Source organism: Henckelia pumila, chromosome 2 (genome assembly GCF_033568475.1).
Source record: "Henckelia pumila isolate YLH828 chromosome 2, ASM3356847v2, whole genome shotgun sequence".
In the NCBI taxonomy this organism is placed as follows: Eukaryota; Viridiplantae; Streptophyta; class Magnoliopsida; order Lamiales; family Gesneriaceae; genus Henckelia; species Henckelia pumila.
The window spans coordinates 105,150,206-105,168,214 of record NC_133121.1 but is presented as its reverse complement, the minus strand read 5'-3'; the positions used below and the strand labels follow the sequence as shown (position 1 = coordinate 105,168,214).

At 36.9% G+C, this 18,009-nt stretch overlaps 1 protein-coding gene across 1 annotated transcript; it reads left to right on the top strand.

The window, feature by feature from the left end:
- The first annotated feature begins 323 nt into the window (after positions 1-323).
- LOC140884515 (carboxylesterase 20-like) lies at positions 324-1,711 on the top strand. Its single transcript, XM_073291288.1, has one exon. The coding sequence runs from the start codon at positions 567-569 to the stop codon at positions 1,491-1,493; it is 927 nt and encodes a 308-aa protein (XP_073147389.1). The 5' UTR covers positions 324-566; the 3' UTR covers positions 1,494-1,711.
- The last annotated feature ends 16,298 nt before the right edge of the window (positions 1,712-18,009 follow it).

The following is an 18,009-nucleotide window of genomic DNA, read 5'->3' as shown; positions in this document are numbered from 1 at the left end:
CTCTTCAAAATTAAGAGCATTAATCACAACCTGTTTTAAGTAATCTATTGTGAATAAATTAACTTGTTTATAGGATTTCATATGAATAAAATCCTCTTGATTCAAACCTTCGTTTGAAGTCATCTTTTTTTTAAAAAAATCTTCTCCTCAACAAAGAAAAGCATGAATTATCGAATAATATTATGTCTGAATAATTAACCTAAGGCTCTGATACCATTTTTACGGATAATTCTTTATACCATGAATAAACACAAAATCTTCAGATTTTAGCATAAAAAAGCATAAATCCAGTACAAAAATTAAACAATTAAATATTCAAGTTTTGTGGTCCTAGGGAGCTATTGCAAAGAATCTTATGAATAGAGAGTTAGGACAAAATCAAATTTGGATTTGGGAATTTATCATCAATTTGCTCTATTTGTGTTCTCTATTTGTGTTCTCTTTAATTACTAATCCATATCACAAACATTAATTTTATTGATTCTGAACAAATACACAATCCAAATTTCCCACGAAGAGTACTTGGCATCTCCGATCGTTAATTTTAGTATATTAGAGTGAAAACTATGGCCAATATGCCGCCGATAGATCCCAACGTTGACCCCTACGGCTACGTCGGAATCGTCAAAAACTCCGATGGTTCCATCACACGGGCTACAGACTTTTTCCAAAGTTCTCCGGCATGCTCCGAACCCAACCTTCCCGTCATCAGCAAGGATATTCCGATCAATCCAGCAAGAAACACCTGGGCACGATTGTATTTGCCTAAACAATATTGCGATTCCAATCCCAAGGTTAAGATCCCACTCCTGGTGTACTATCATGGCGGAGGATTCGTCATAGGCAGCGCAGCATACTCCAAGTTGCACGATTTTACCTCAGACCTTGCTTGCTACATCCCGGCGATAGTCGTGTCCGTGGAGTACCGCCTCGCGCCGGAGCACCGCCTCCCCGCCGCGTACGACGACGGGATCGAGGCCTTGCATTGGATCAGAACCGCGAAAGTCGAGTGGCTGACGGAGTTCGCCGACTTCTCACGGTGTTTCCTCATGGGCGAGAGCGCCGGCGGCAACTTAACTTACCACGTGGGGCTACGCGCAGCCTCGTGCGGCGGAGATCTGTCTCCGTTGAAGATCCGAGGGCTGGTGTTGCAGCAACCTTATTTCGGTGGGGTGAAGAGGACAGAATCCGAAGTAAGGCTGGCGAAGGACGAAATTCTTCCAATTGCTGTGAATGATATAACGTGGGAAATGGCTTTGCCTTTGGGCGTTGACCGAGATCACAAGTATTCCAATCCAAGGGTTGATGTTGAGGCAGAGGCTTTCGAGAAAATGAAGGGCCAGAAGGATTTGGTGAGATTATTGGAGGAATATGGAGTACAAGTTGTGGGGAGGTTCGATGAAGGAGGGTGTCATGGGATTGATCTTTTCGACAAATCCAGATCCAAGATTGTTGCTCACTTTCTTGCTGATTTCTTTGGATTCTCAGTTTGATTTTTGTCATAAATCGTGTGTTTTCAAAGGCTTTGTGTCATAAGATTGTTGAGTTTACATGAGGTGAAACACATTTGATGTGATATAATATAATAAATTAGTCATGTTAGAAGATAGAAATTGGGATGGTACTGTTACCGCAATAATCGTGTCCTCTGCTCTATCAGCTCTTCCATCCATTAACATGTATGGTGAAAGCTAGATTTGAGCCATGTTTTAAGTAATGAATAAACTAATAAGATCCCACATGATAACTGATGACTCTAAATTTCTTAAACGTTCCGGTATTTGTCTTCAACTTCAAAATCTTGCTGGTACACTTGTGTACGTGGTAGAATTTGACTTATAACATCTTTGGAGAATTTCATTTGAACACCTTCCATATGATCATAAACACAATGCCGGAAATTTATTTCCGGTCGGGTTCAATCTGATTTCTCAATTTTTCGTATGAGAAACACCCTATGTCACAATTAGGAGTGAGTTTTCGGCATACCGTATACAAAATATTAGTATGAAAAAAATTCATACCGGTACCGATATCGAAATTTCGAAATTTTTGTATAGAAAAAATTCATACTCATACCGTAAAGATACTGAAAAATTTTTTTATATACCAAAAAAATGTCTATATATCGAAAAAAGTTCAGTACGGTATCCCAAAAAGTCGGTATTTTGGTTCGGTATCTGATAAGTGCATTTTGTATGCTTTAGTTTGTGATATTTTTATGTCTATTTTGTGTGCATTCATATTGTTTTATAAGTTTTATTCATGATTTATTGCATGTGTGTGCATTTCACTCTCCGAGTTGATTTTTGTAGAAATATTGAAGAAATCATGATTTTTGGATCAAGAGAAGAGCCACAAACATGAATTACGGAGCAGCTATAGTCAAAAATTCATATTTAATGATAGAGAGACTTAAACCGATTAGGGAACTCGATTGTATTCCTGTGAATTTTGGTGATACTCTAATAAGTGCATTCATGATCTCAGATTTTTTTTGTAACTTCAAAATTGAGTGATTTGTATACGCACTTTGAAAAAAAAATATAAATAAAAAAATAAAAACAACTCCATTCGGGCCATGAAAAAAAGGATTGAAATCCTAATCCCTAAAATCAAAGGCTAAGTATGCGGATGAAATGGGGTTGGAGCTATCCGGGCTATAGAAGAGGGGATTGAAATCCTAATCCTATCTTAGTTGTAGCTAAGTGTGCGGGTAATTTATGGAGCAGAGGTGCATTAAAAATATAAATCACCCTTATTTTTTTTTTATTTCAAAATCTTGAGGGATGTGTAAATTTTAGTGTTATCTGGAAGGAATGGTTACATGAGAAGGAACTTGCACTGATGTGTTTATAGGTCACTAAGCAGTCGTGTAAACGGATTCTATTTGAGTTGCATTAAACTGGAATGACAAAGCACACACGCTCGTTCACGCAAAATCGACGGTGTATTATGAAAGGTTGAGAGCATTCGTGTTTTAAGTTGACATATGACTTCTCTGAGACAGCTTCCCATGAATTTTTTCTACTCTTGTTTTTGTGGTTTGCTTGTTGCATTGTTTGTCTTGCTCGAGGGCGAGCAAGATTTAAGTATGAGGGTGTTGATAAGTGCATTTTGTATGCTTTAGTTTGTGATATTTTTGAAAGAGTAGGTGCCCGGTGAGCCAACTTGTGGCTAAGGGCTTTGATGACTCTTTGTATAAACAATCTTTTGTTTAATATTATTTACACTTTTATTAATGGCAATGACTTTATCTTTCTTCATATTGTTATATTGTGATATACTATTGTTGTTTTGATAAAGACCTTGAATATACTATAGTGTATGTAAGATGTGGTAGAACATGGGGATGTCTATCATGAAACACATCTTATAGTCACTGTATATTCTAAACTGTTCCTAGTCGATTGAGCCGTCCGATAATAAGGATAAGGATCGCTCGAGTTTGAGACTAGCATTTGCGATGCAGAGTACCACGTTTCATTGGTAAGGAACATAGAGATGTTCGAAGCATGCAAATGGATATTCATACGATGAATGATCGAACTACCCTATCCGGACTTTCCAAGTGGTTATCACTTATCGAGTGGATATAGTCCGCGGTTTTGGTTGTACACCATTAGTCCTTACTACTTGAAACATCATTGAGACTCTATATGCTAGTACTGTGCTTTGACTCGTTTACCGACTCTATTGGGGTCATCAGGTGTCAGGATTGGGTACAGTTACAACACATATAGGAGTCGATGCTTTGTTGTCAAGGATTCACCACATACTTGAGAGTGTGGATATCCTATGCGATCTGAGGAGATATTAGTGTGACGAATCTCTGGCCAGAGTACATGATGTGTTTTAAGAAATGGTTTCTTAGTAACACATGCGATGTCACTATTTGATCTTCAAGATGTATTGCATAGTTATCGAATCTCGAACGACTCTTGATTTACCAATGGTTGTTGATTCGATCGGGATATTTGGATGAAGGGACCGTACTGTACGCTAACCAAAATCTATTGGTTCTTGCAGGCACTATCAGTGATACCTAGGGAATCATGGGGCGATGTTGCTAGGCGCTCTTACCATGATTCGATGGGCAAGTCGAAAATTGTTGTTCCGAGTCACAAGGAGTTGTGAGCCCACGGCTAGCTGTATCCCTGAACCATTGAGGGTCACACAGAGTAATGGATTTTTAATCCCGTTGAGATAGTTAAATTTAAAGAGTTAAATTTAATGAACAAAGAAGTTGGACTTCTTATTTAAGAGTAGAGGAGTAAGATTTCCTAAAATGACATAGGGATGGACATTTTTGGAAATCACTGAATTCGGATTCAGAAAATTTTATCTTGACTTTAAAAGGTGCAGAAATGGTTTCTGTGCACATTGGTGAAATCGGTTTATCAATCGGAGTCATGATGAATTTTATATTAATTTCTGAACATGCGGGCTTTGCTTGTCGGGCTTGAACTTATGACTAATGGGCCCTAAGCTGTTAGCGGCCTACATTATAAATAAGTTATTACAGTACAGAAATTAGACACAACAGGGTCACAATTTTCGAAAACCTAACTGATTTTCTCTCTAAGTGGCCGCCCCCCTCCCTCTCTGCTCGGGAAAAATCCAGCCTGTGAATTTTGAATTTGCAGTCTGGTTTAACGGATCAAATTCGTTAATTCTCTTCGTAGAAACTTCTGATAGATTTTCTAGTGCAATCTATCAGAGGGATTAAATCTCTGTTCGTGGACCTGATTGAAGAACAGTTCGTCCATCAGTTCCTGGGAGATACAACAAGAGCAGAGCAATCTATTGGTGTCCATAATCTCAATTCGAGATTGGAGGTAAAAATTTATAATTGTTATTTAATTTTTACACACACAATTTAATCGTAAAGTTTTGATACCCATTATGGAATCGTTCCATATAAAATTTTTAAACTTCCGCTGCACCGGGTATCAATTCTGATTGATCTGATCGCCGCGTTCTCCAACAGTGGTATCAGAGCCAGGTTGCTCAGATCAAGCGATTAAACCAGGGCAGCGATCGTCGCTGCCCGGCCCGAGCCCTTTGGGGCGCGGGCAGCCCGGGAATGTCCCGGGCGGCCCGCGAAAAATTAAATTTTTAATTTTAAAATTAAATTTTAATATGTTAAAATTCTATTTTTGGTCCGATCGAAAATTGTTTTTGATTGGTCCACGAGGCGTCGGATCGAATTGTTCGAGTCCGAAAATTTTAAAATTGATTTTTGGATAAATTTGAATTTTTGGAAAATTTATAAATTTTATCCGTTAAATCAGATTTTATGAAATTAATTATTTTTGGTACAATTGATGATAAGATATGATCTTATGCATATATTGAGTAAAATATGATTTTATGTATAAAATATGATTTTATAGATAAAATATGATTTTATTTGATAAAAAGATAAAATATGATTTTGTATGTAAAATAAGATTTTATATATGGAATATGATTTTATCCTTTTAAATTTAAATTGCCATTGCATGTTATCCAATAAATTAATTTTGAATTAAATGTTATTGGATAAGGATGATCGATTGCCATGACCAATTTTATAGGTGTATGTTAGGAATTTACATTTGTTTTTATTGTTGTTGGATTTATTAATGGGCCTGGTTTATGGCCCAATATGAATTGTCATATGTAATAAAAGTGGGCTTGGTTTATGGCCCGTTCCCACCCCTTAAAAATGTATCCCCTACTTGTCATTGTTATTTATTGTAAATACATTAGATTTAGTGGGAGATGAAGATTTGAAGACGGAGGTGGGCCCAGCAGACAATAAAGACAGAAGAAATGTAAATTGGAAGCACAATGTAATAGGATTGCATTGCATACTGCATATTACCTAGGATTGGACTAAGACTCGTGATTGGCAACCACGGGTCGATTAGAAATGAAATCGATCATCCTATATAATATGTGATATTATTGTTGTATGCATGTTTTAGACAAAATTGTGTGAATCCGGCAAGCATACAAAATTTTAAAAATGATGAGACAAATTTTCAAAATTAAAATCCCTCATTTTAAATATGATTTAAAATTGATATCAAGATAAATAAAGGAAATTTAAATTTGTTTAAATGTTCCTACCTTCCATCAACGATCAATGTATGAGATGCTACCCGCGGATACGGTCCGGCTCATATTATTGGGGGGGCCCGTTCGTCGGAAAGCTGTACATTGGATCGACACATGTTGTAAGTTGGGTGGAACTCCCATGGGATCGGCTCATATTATTGGGGGATCCACATGGCGACCGTCCATCACAACTTAATATTGATGGGTCATCTTGACATGTCACAATAAACGGCGTCATATTATTGGGCCCTTATTGGACATGAGGTAAAAACGTGGAGGTTGCTTTGGAAGCAATTGGGCTCTACCTTTTGAAAATTATGGTTGGCTGATATTATTCGGGACCATAGTTTGTCAATTGGACTCCATGTTCTCACTAAGGAAAACAGTTTCCCGTTTTCACTAGAGGGTAGTGAAATCGTTAAAATAGTGGGAGTGAGATTCATAAAATAAATTTCGCCTATTTTATGTCTTAGTAAATTAATTAAACAATCACTGATATTTGTCTGTTTCTTTTCAGTATTTCATAAAGATGAATTCGCGTAATCCACTTTTCTCGATCCTCGAACAAAATAAATTGACTGGCGCAAACTATACGGAATGGTTCCGTAAGTTGAAGATTGTCTTGACTTCGGAGAAGATGCTCTACGTGTTAGAAAAATCTCCTCCGAAGGAAGCACCAGCTGACATAAGTCCGGAAGAGTTAGCCAAACTTGATACATGGTGGGACCATGATATCAAGGCCAAATGCTATATGCAAGCCTCGATGTCTGATGAACTCCAGAGGCGATTTGAGGACACCGTGAATGCTGCTGACATTCACGTACAACTCAAGGAACTTTTTGGGGCTCAATCGAGGGCTGAAAGATTCGCTACTGTAAAGGAGCTAATGACGTGTCGCATGCGTGAAGGGACTTCGGTCCGTGATCATGGGGTACGAGTGATTTGGCTCATACAGAAGTTAGTAACCCTTGATTTGGTGTTGGAGCATGAACTCAACGTGGACTTACTACTTCTATCTCTTCCTTCTTCGTTTGACGGATTTTTGGTGAATTTCAATATGAACAAGATAGAGGCCTCCCTTGAAGAGATGGTCAATATGCTTGTGACATATGAATCCACTTTAAAGAAGGATAAACCGGCTTTCTTGGTGGGCTCCTCTTCTTCTGCTAAGAAGGGGCCAAGTACAAAGGGTAAGAAACGTTCTGCCCCACCCAAGAAAATCGAACCCGAGAAGAAGTACAAGACAAAGGCTTCAAACATGGAAAAATCCAAGGATGTTTGCCATTACTGCAAGAAGCCCGGTCATTGGAAGCGTAACTGCAAGGAATATCTAGAGCAGTTGCGAACTGCGAAGGGTATGTTCTATATTGAAATAAATGTTTCACTTAATACTACTTCTTGGGTATTGGATACCGGATGTGGATCTCACATTTGCAATGATTTGCAGGTGATGACAAGAAGTCGCAGGCTTAGAATGGGTGAGACCCAGCTGAGGCTCGGAAATGGTTCCAGAGTTGAAGCTAAAGCTGTGGGAGATGTTTATTTAATTTTGCAGAACGGTTTTAAGTTACTTTTGAGAGATGTTTTATTTGTTCCAAATTTGATTAAAAACATTATTTCTGTTTCTATGCTTGATAGAGATGGTTATTCTTGCAATTTTGTGAATGAGATTTGCAATATTTACAAGAATGAATGTTTGATTGGAAATGGACAACTTGAAAATGATCTATATAACTTAAAACTAAAAGACGTTCCAATAAATTATGTTGATAAACTGGCAACAACAAACAAAAGGAAAATTGATAGCCAAAACCCGGCAAACCTTTGGCACGCTAGGCTAGGTCATATTTCCTCAAGGAGGATGAACAAGCTAGTGGGAGAGGGCATGTTTGATATGTCTGATATTAACTCTCTACCTACTTGTGAATCCTGCCTAAAAGGAAAAATGACTAAATCTCCTTTTAAGGGGAAACCTGAGCGTAGTCAAAATCTGTTGGATTTGATCCATACAGATGTTTGTGGTCCATTTAGAGTTGGTACTCAATATGGCCACACCTACTTCATTACCTTTACTGATGATTATTCTAGGTATGAGTATTTATATTTAATGAAATATAAGTCTGAAGCATTTGAAAAGTTCAAAGAATTCAAGGCTGAAGTAGAAAACAAGCTAGGTAAAAGTATTAAAGCACTTCGATCGGATCGAGGTGGAGAATACTTAAGTACCGAGTTTTTGGACTATCTGAAAGAGAATGGGATTCTATCTCAGTGGACTCCTCCTATGACACCATAGCTGAATGGTGTATCGGAGCGTCGTAATCGAACTTTGTTGGACATGGTTCGATCCATGATGAGCTTCACTGAGCTTCCACCTTCGTTTTGGGGTTATGCGCTTGAAACGGCGGTATTGTTGTTGAACAACGTCCACACTAAAGCAGTGGACAAAACACCATACGAGTTATGGAATGGCAAAGATCCTAAGTATTCGTACTTGAGGATTTGGGGATGTCCTGCTTACGTGAAGCAGACTGTGGGAGATAAGTTGGATAGTCGATCCACCTTATGTTATTTTGTAGGGTATCCGAAGAATTCAATCGGATATTATTTCTATTATCCTACTGAAACAAAGGTGTTTGTTTCAAGGAATTCCACTTTCTTGGAGAAGGAGTTCTTATTGGATAAGAAAGGCAAGATGATGGAACTCGAAGAAATTCGAGAAGAACCCGAAATACAAAATAATGATCCTACACCTTAGGAACCATTGATAGACACGCCTATACCTAGAAGATCCAAGAGGACTTCTAGACCTCCTATTCGATATGGTCTTCTTCTTGAAGGGGATCAAGATGAACCCGATGTTGGATGTGATCCAAGAAACTTCAAGGAAGCAATTTCTGATGCGGATTCAAATTTATGGCTTGAAGCTATGCAGTCGGAAATAGATTCGATGCATACAAACCAAGTTTGGTCTTTAGTAGATCCTCCCGATGGAATTGTTCCAATAGGGTGTAAATGGATCTACAAGAGAAAGCTTGGGCCTGATGGTAAGGTATTGACCTACAAGGCGCGATTGGTGGCGAAAGGTTATACTCAAAGACAAGGAGTTGACTATGATGAAACCTTTTCACCAGTTGCAATGTTCAAGTCCATAAGAATCCTTATTGCCATAGCTGCTTGGTATGACTATGAGATATGGCAAATGGATGTGAAGACTGCTTTTCTTAATGGAGACATTAAGGAAGAAATCTATATGAAGCAGCCTGAGGGGTACACATCCATGGGAAGCGAGCATAAGGTATGCAAGCTTCAGAGATCAATCTATGGTCTAAAACAAGCATCAAGAAGTTGGAACCAGAAATTTGATGAAACAATAAAGGATTTTGGTTTCATCAAGAACCCGGAGGAACCATGCGTGTACAAGAAAGTAGTTAAGGATGCTGTGACATTCTTAGTACTTTATGTTGATGACATCCTACTCATTGGGAATGACGTAGGGATGTTGCAGTCAACAAAGATATGGTTATCAGGTAGATTCTCGATGAAGGATTTGGGTGAGGCATCCTATATTCTAGGGATACAGATCTATAGAGATAGATCTAAGAGAATGATAGGACTCACTCAATCAACCTACATCGACACCATATTGAAACGGTTTTCAATGGATGGGTCCAAGAGAGGACATCTACCCATGTGTCATGGAGTTTCTCTATCCAAGTCTATGTGTCCCAAGACTGATGAAGAGATAGAGAAAATGACACATGTACCATATGCGTCAGCCATAGGTAGTATCATGTATGGGATGATATCTACCAGACCGGATGTAGCATTTGCTCTGAGTGTCACGAGCAGATATCAAGCTAATCCCGGTCAAATGCATTGGAAAGCCGTGAAGGACATTTTTAAGTACTTACGAAGGACTAAGAATATGTTCATGGTATATGGAGGAAGAGAACTAAAATTGGAAGGCTATACCGACTCTAGCTTCCAAAGTGACGTGGATGACTCGAAGTCAACCTCTGGATTTGTGTTCATGCTCAATGGCGGTGCTGTCTCTTGGAAGAGTTCCAAGCAGGACACCACAGCGGATTCCACCACTGAGGCAGAATACATTGCAACATCAGCTGCTGCTAAAGAGGCCGTTTGGATGAGGAATTTCGTCCAAGAGTTGGGCGTCATTCCTGAAGTTGTTGGTCCAGTCCCGGTGTACTGTGACAACACGGGTGCCGTTGCTCAGGCAAAGGAACCAAGGTCTCATCAAAGATTCAAACACGTACTGAGGAAATACCACATCATCCGGGAGATTGTGGAAAGAGGAGACATCACTGTCGAAAGAGTGGCCTCTGCAGACAATATCGCTGATCCACTTACTAAGCCCTTGCCAGGACCATTATTTGACAAACATCGCGAAGCAATGGGTCTACGTAGTATGACTAGTTGGCTATAGGGCAAGTGGGAGATTGAAAGAGTGGGTGCCCGGTGAGCCAACTTGTGGCTAAGGGCTTTGATGACTCTTTGTATAAACAATCTTTTGTTTAATATTATTTACACTTTTATTAATGGCAATGACTTTATCTTTCTTCATATTGTTATATTGTGATATACTATTGTTGTTTTGATAAAGACCTTGAATATACTATAATGTATGTAAGATGTGGTAGAACATGGGGATGTCTATCATGAAACACATCTTATAGTCACTGTATATTTTAAACTGTTCCTAGTCGATTGAGCCGTCCGATAATAAGGATAAGGATCGCTCGAGTTTGAGACTAGCATTTGCGATGCAGAGTACCACGTTTCATTGGTAAGGAACATAGAGATGTTCGAAGCATGCAAATGGATATTCATACGATGAATGATCGAACTACCCTATCCGGACTTTCCAAGTGGTTATCACTTATCGAGTGGATATAGTCCGCGGTTTTGGTTGTACACCATTAGTCCTTACTACTTGAAACATCATTGAGACTCTATATGCTAGTTCTGTGCTTTGACTCGTTTACCGACTCTATTGGGGTCATCAGGTGTCGGGATTGGGTACAGTTACAACACATATAGGAGTCGATGCTTTGTTGTCAAGGATTCACCACATACTTGCGAGTGTGGATATCCTATGCGATCTGAGGAGATATTAGTGTGACGAATCTCTGGCCAGAGTACATGATGTGTTTTAAGAAATGGTTTCTTAGTAACACATGCGATGTCACTATTTGATCTTCAAGATGTATTGCATAGTTATCGAATCTCGAACGACTCTCGATTTACCAATGGTTGTTGATTCGATCGGGGATATTTGGATGAAGGGACCGTACTATACGCTAACCAAAATCTATTGGTTCTTGCAGGCACTATCAGTGATACCTAGGGAATCATGGGGCGATGTTGCTAGGCGCTCTTACCATGATTCGATGGGCAAGTCGGAAATTGTTGTTCCGAGTCACAAGGAGTTGTGAGCCCATGACTAGCTGTATCCCTGAACCATTGAGGGTCACACAGAGTAATGGATTTTTAATCCCGTTGAGATAGTTAAATTTAAAGAGTTAAATTTAATGAACAAAGAAGTTGGACTTCTTATTTAAGAGTAGAGGAGTAAGATTTCCTAAAATGACATAGGGATGGGCATTTTTGGAATCACTGAATTCAGATTCAGAAAATTTTATCTTGACTTTAAAAGGTGCAGAAATGGTTTCTGTGCACATTGGTGAAATCGGTTTATCAATCGGAGTCATGATGAATTTTATATTAATTTCTGAACATGCGAGCTTTGCTTGTCGGGCTTGAACTTATGACTAATGGGCCCTAAGCTGTTAGCGGCCTACATTATAAATAAGTTATTGTAGTACAGAAATTAGACACAACAGGGTCACAATTTTCGAAAACCTAACTGATTTTCTCTCTAAGTGGCCGCCCCCTCCCTCTCTGCTCGGGAAAAATCCAGCCTGTGAATTTTGAATTTGCAGTCTGGTTTAACGGATCAAATTCGTTAATTCTCTTCGTAGAAACTTCTGATAGATTTTCTAGTGCAATCTATCAGAGGGATTAAATCTCTGTTCGTGGACCTGATTGAAGAACAGTTCGTCCATCAGTTCCTGGGAGATACAACAAGAGCAGAGCAATCTGTTGGTGTCCATAATCTCGATTCGAGATTGGAGGTAAAAATTTATAATTGTTATTTAATTTTTACACACACAATTTAATCGTAAAGTTTTGATACCCATTATGGAATCGTTCCATATAAAATTTTTAAACTTCCGCTGCACCGGGTATCAATTCTGATTGATCTGATCGCCGCGTTCTCCAACAATTTTTATGTCTATTTTGTGTGCATTCATATTGTTTTATAAGTTTTATTCATGATTTATTGCATGTGTGTGCATTTCACTCTTCGGATTGATTTTTGTAGAAATATTAAAGAAATCATGATTTTTGGAGCAAGAGAAGAGCCACAAGCATGAATTACGGAGCAGCTATGGTCAAAAATTCATTTTTAATGATAGAGAGACTTAAATCCGATCTCCACCGTTCAAAATCAATTCAAGATGTTTTAAATATGTTGCCAAATTTTGGCTTGATCTGACGGCTAGAACTCGATATATGAGTTTTTCAAAAAAACTGCGCGCTGGCACATATGTATGCACAGACCCATGAATGGAGGTGGCACAGGGTCCGGACATGTCGCGAGGAAAAAAATAATTTGAGGCCGAGGGCACCCGGAGATAAGGGTCCGTGCATGTCGCAGAATCAGAAAAATAATATTTTTGGAAATTAAAATTCTTAACTTTTCGGGCTTTATTTTATGGGATTTCAAAGACATATAAATAAGAGAGTTCAGAACGTGATTAGGGGTTCGAATCGCATCAGAGAGACGGCGGCTAGGAGGCTTGGAGATTGAAGGACGCTCCATTCGAGTTTTTCTTCCCTTTTTCTTTTGATTATTAAACTTTTGTTTGAACTATATTTTCATTTATTGATTAGTTTTTCTTCAACCAAGAAGACGAGATTGGGCCGAATAGATTTTTGTTAAACTGTGGATTTTGATTTGGGATTTTTAGATCTTTCTTCAAATTATTGATTATTGGATTTAAATTATGTCTTGTGAATAACCTGATCAACTATTTACTTGCTTGTTAATTGATTCCAAGTCGACAGAGGAGGAATTGATTTCGATCACTTCAATAATTGACATATGGTTAAACCGACTAGAAATAGTATTCGATTTCAGTACGCGGTTTTAGATGAGAACTGAATTATCACAAATATTGAATGCATTCATGTTTGATTAGAATTATGAAAATTAATCCATCATAACTTGAATAGGTTTAACATGTTCTAGAAATAGACTTTAAACAAGATAGGATAATTCGTCGTGATTTAAGATTAAATCTGATTCTGGATTTGCCACTTGTTTGCATGATTTGTTTGGTACCGTCGTATGTCTTGGTTGTCTCTATTTAATTGAATTTATTCTTCTTCTATTTTAATTCTTATTTTATTTTAGTAATTCACTCGTTTTATTAATTTGTCTAGATTAAGTAAAATAATTAATTCTTGAGAATTGACTACAGTCCCTGTGAGATCAATACTTGGACTCATTGTCCACTTACTATAACTTGACCTGATACGCTTGCCAGTAATTAATTTTTAATACCAAAATAAGCGGTCAGTATCCCAGCCCTAGTCACAATATGAGTATTGGCTTCCTCTTCGTGTATATGATTAATCAAACTTGAAATATATTTCGAAATAGAATATATATAGCTATCTTAATTCTTTGAAGCATGATTAAAAATATCAGAGCTCAGAAATAAATTAGGGGCTCTTCTTTCCATTGCCCTAAGTTTGTTAGCTCGATCATGTTAACTATTTTTCGAGTACTATAAAAGCGATTGAAAAATTCTTGTTCTAGCTGTTTTCAGCTATTAATCGAGCATGACTCCAAATCAGTGTACCAATCAAACGTGTTCTTCTTTAGTGAGCGGACAAACTGCTTGACAAGGTAATCCCCGTAAATCCCAGCATTGTTACATGTCTCGACGAAATGAGTCACATGTTGCTTTGGGATTCTTTTGCCATCGAATTGCTGAAACTTTGGAGGTTGGTAACCAGGGGGCATTCTTAAGTCACCGATCCTTTGCGAGTATGGCTTGGCATAGGTGAGATATGACTTAGAGCTTCCGTCAAATTCATCTTTGATAGTACCCCATGGTGAACTTTTTTAACTGGTCCACTGGAATTGATCCATCTGATGAGAAATATAACTATTTAGTATGTGCTTTTTCTTTTTTCTTTAATGATGACTCAGTTTCACCATTAGTTTCATCTTGTCTGTCCTTGTAACTTGCATCATTATGTTATATCTTGTCCATCAACTTCATAATTTGGGAGTCCTGTTCTTGAACATGTTTCGCGAGTCCTTCAATTGCCTTCATCAAATTTGTTATTTGATCTTCTAAGGTTGTGGTATTTGTCACCATCACGGGTGCTATGTGCAAGCTCTGATGGGTTTCTAAGAAATGAACTCTCTCAAAAAATTCTCGTAATTTCTTAGACATATTTTTCGTGAAGACTCCAAGACTTCCAATTGACTTCGTAGCAAAAATCTTCATGTTGGAGATTTTTCATTAGTAGACACGATAACTCAAAACTTTTGGTGAAGAGAAAAGATGAAGGGTAAAGATGTTTCCACCGAGCGTGCTAGAAATTTGTAACGCAAAATTTTTTATTTCTTAAAATTGCGAAATAAAAAATGGATACAAAGTGAATATGAGAAATTAAATAAAGATTAGTGGATGAGATCTCTAGATAATCCTTTGTTTCTTCTCTTCAATGACAATTTCTTGTTGAAGTTGAATTTCTTGAATATTTGATCTTTTTGGAAGATGATTTGATACTTCAATAACGTTAATTCGATGAGCTAAAACATTATTATCGAATTAACCTTCAAAATTTGGGAAGAACGCGATGAATGCCTTGAATCGCGTGCGCCTTGAATTTGTTGATCTTAAATTTGATGAAGAACGACATATTCTTTAATTTGAGTGAATTTGAATATATTTGGAGAAGAACGCGATTAATGCCTTGAATCGCGCCTTAATCTTCTCGAATTTGATGAATTTGAACGCTTTGAAATGAGCCTTGAACTTCGTTGCTTTCATTGACTTTCTTGAATTTGACTTGAGAGAGATTTTTTGAATTCTTCTATTTCTCTGCTTCTTTGTCTTCTATGTTGTTTTTCCTTTGTTGGTCATGTGTCTCCTATTTAGAGCTTTAGGGTGCAGATTTTTATGTTTTCATTTGATGAGGTGTCGCAATTTGATTGAGTTCTCGTGATTCATTTGCTGATTGTCTTCTATTAATCACAAGATTTGATTTTAAATACTGATGCGGGCGAAATAATTATCTCCCTAATCAGCAAATAAATTGGTAAGTCGTACGTTCTCCTGGTCTCCTGCTTCCTCGGTCACCTGCAGAGGGGGAACGATCTCCTGATATCCTACTCCTTTGGTCACCTAAAGAAGTTGTACGATCTCCTTTTGGGCTGTCACCTGATTCACGAACATACGTTAGAGGCTCCGGGTGGTCACCCGACGAAAACCCTCCGACGCTCAAGTCAGCGATCACCTCCATACAAAACAGGAGAGCATAGAGCTTTTTTAAGCTAAAGAGTCACTTACCCCAAATGGAGAGATTCCACATGTATTTGTAGGCAAAATTGAGTTTAATTGCACATTAAGCCGCCAATGCCAAAAATTGATAATTAACCCTGCTAAGGTCAAAAAATGCGATTTAGTCCTCCAGATCTCCAAAATTTAGAATTAATCCTTTAAAATTCGATTCCCGCAAATTGACCCACTTAATATATTTTTATATACTAAGTATATTTAAAAATATACTTATACCCATCATAAGCCTCCTACTCTTGAGGAACTGCAATTTTATTGAAGATGATCAATAGTACTCTAACGATTACATATATATATATATATATATATATATATATATATATATATATATATAAACAATGCCCAACATGTGTATTCTTCACACGTGTCCTTCAATTCTAGGTTGTGAATTTTTATTCTTATTTATTATTATTTATTTATTTATATTTTTTTTTTTGGCCCACGTACTCGGCCTTAAAACTCGCTGCTAGCCAACTAGGGTTCTTTGTTTTATTACGACTAGTAAAAAAAATGCACACGCTATGCGTGTGTAAAATAAAACTTATTTTTAAACATGAAAAGTGTGGGATTTAGTAGGATAGTGGGGAGGTTATGGATTGGGAATCATGACTCACGTAATTACAAAGTTGTGAGAGTGAAGATTGATGTGTAAGAATTATTACGGTAAAAATATGAAGAAAGGATAAAATGGGTAAGAAAATTGGTGTCCTCAAATCAACGGTTATTCCAACCCACCCAACTATTATAAGATAATGAGATAAATAGGTCCCTTTCATTAATACTTGTGCAGGCTTTTTACACCCTAGCACAATCTCCAAGAAATGACAGATACTATTTTGGGCAACTTGTAGATAACTCCCTAAATCAAACATAACTTTCAATTTACTCCCTATATTTGTCTTTTCGAAAATGCATTTGTCGTTATTTTAATCATTATTATTTCTTGAATTATCAAATGTGAAATCGAATTCAAAATCTGATTCACTTGATTCATCAAGATAATAAATATTTTCATCGTCGGATGAAAATTCAATTGTTTCTACGGGATAGAATCCAATAGTATATATTTCTTCAAGAAGTTTAATTTTATTTTTATTTTCGTTTCGTTTTAGACATTCATTCGCATAATGTCCTTTTTCGTTGCACAACCAACATGTGCAATTCTTTTCTTTACCCTTTGGGCAAGGTGGTTTTTTGTTATCAAACTTTTTATAAAATTTTCTTTTATAGGGTTTTCTGAAGAAATTCTTTTTAAATTTCTTTTTCTTATAGGGAATAAATTTCTTATTAAAAGATTTATAAAGTTTATTAAATTTATTCTGTTTCTGTCGTTTTAAATATTTGTGTGACATGTTTGTTTTGCAACCGTATTCTTTTACTGTGAATTCCATTTTGTCACAACAAAGTTTATTGTTTTGTTTGTAGGATTTAGAGATTCTTTTATTTAGTGTTACTTCATGACATTTCTTTGTTATTATGTCTTTGATGAATTTAATAGCTCATTCTAAAGTTTTAGCATAAGAACTAGTTAAGAATTCATCTTTACTGTGTATAGGTATATTAGGTATCTTATTAAAGATACTTAGTTTATAATGTTCCTTTTTATCAGCTTCTATTAATTCATAATAGTTTGTTTCATAATCATAAATAAATTCTTCTAAGTAACATAAATTGCATAATTTAATATTATCTAATATAAAGATTGCTCTATTTTGTTCTATATTCTTAGCTACCAAATTAGCATCATTATTAGAAACTCCTAAAAATTCTTGGTACAAGGCATCAACAAATAGTTCGAAATATCGATGTCCAGTCATTCCTTGTGGTAGATTAGTAATTATTAGATTTTTAGCCCAAGTTCTTACTGCTCCTACCAGTGTCATTTTTATCATCCCATGAGTTAAAACTTGAATATTCTCACTTTTGTCTAATAATGGTGTTAATTGAATTTGTACTGATAGTTCATTTGCCCAATGATCTATCTTTGATTTTCTTTCTTTGGCTGTTGAACAACCTAAATCTAAGATATTTTGTTTCACAAATCCTGATGTTTTTGATTCTCTAAGAATATCTCTAACATCTTTATAAGATCCAGAGTATTGGTCTCTGTTATATTTAAATTCTTCATCATCTCTTCCACCACTACCTTCTACATTCGTTCGTAGATTTAATCGTGGTCTAGAATCATCTTCAGATTCTGATTCTGAAATATCCATATCTC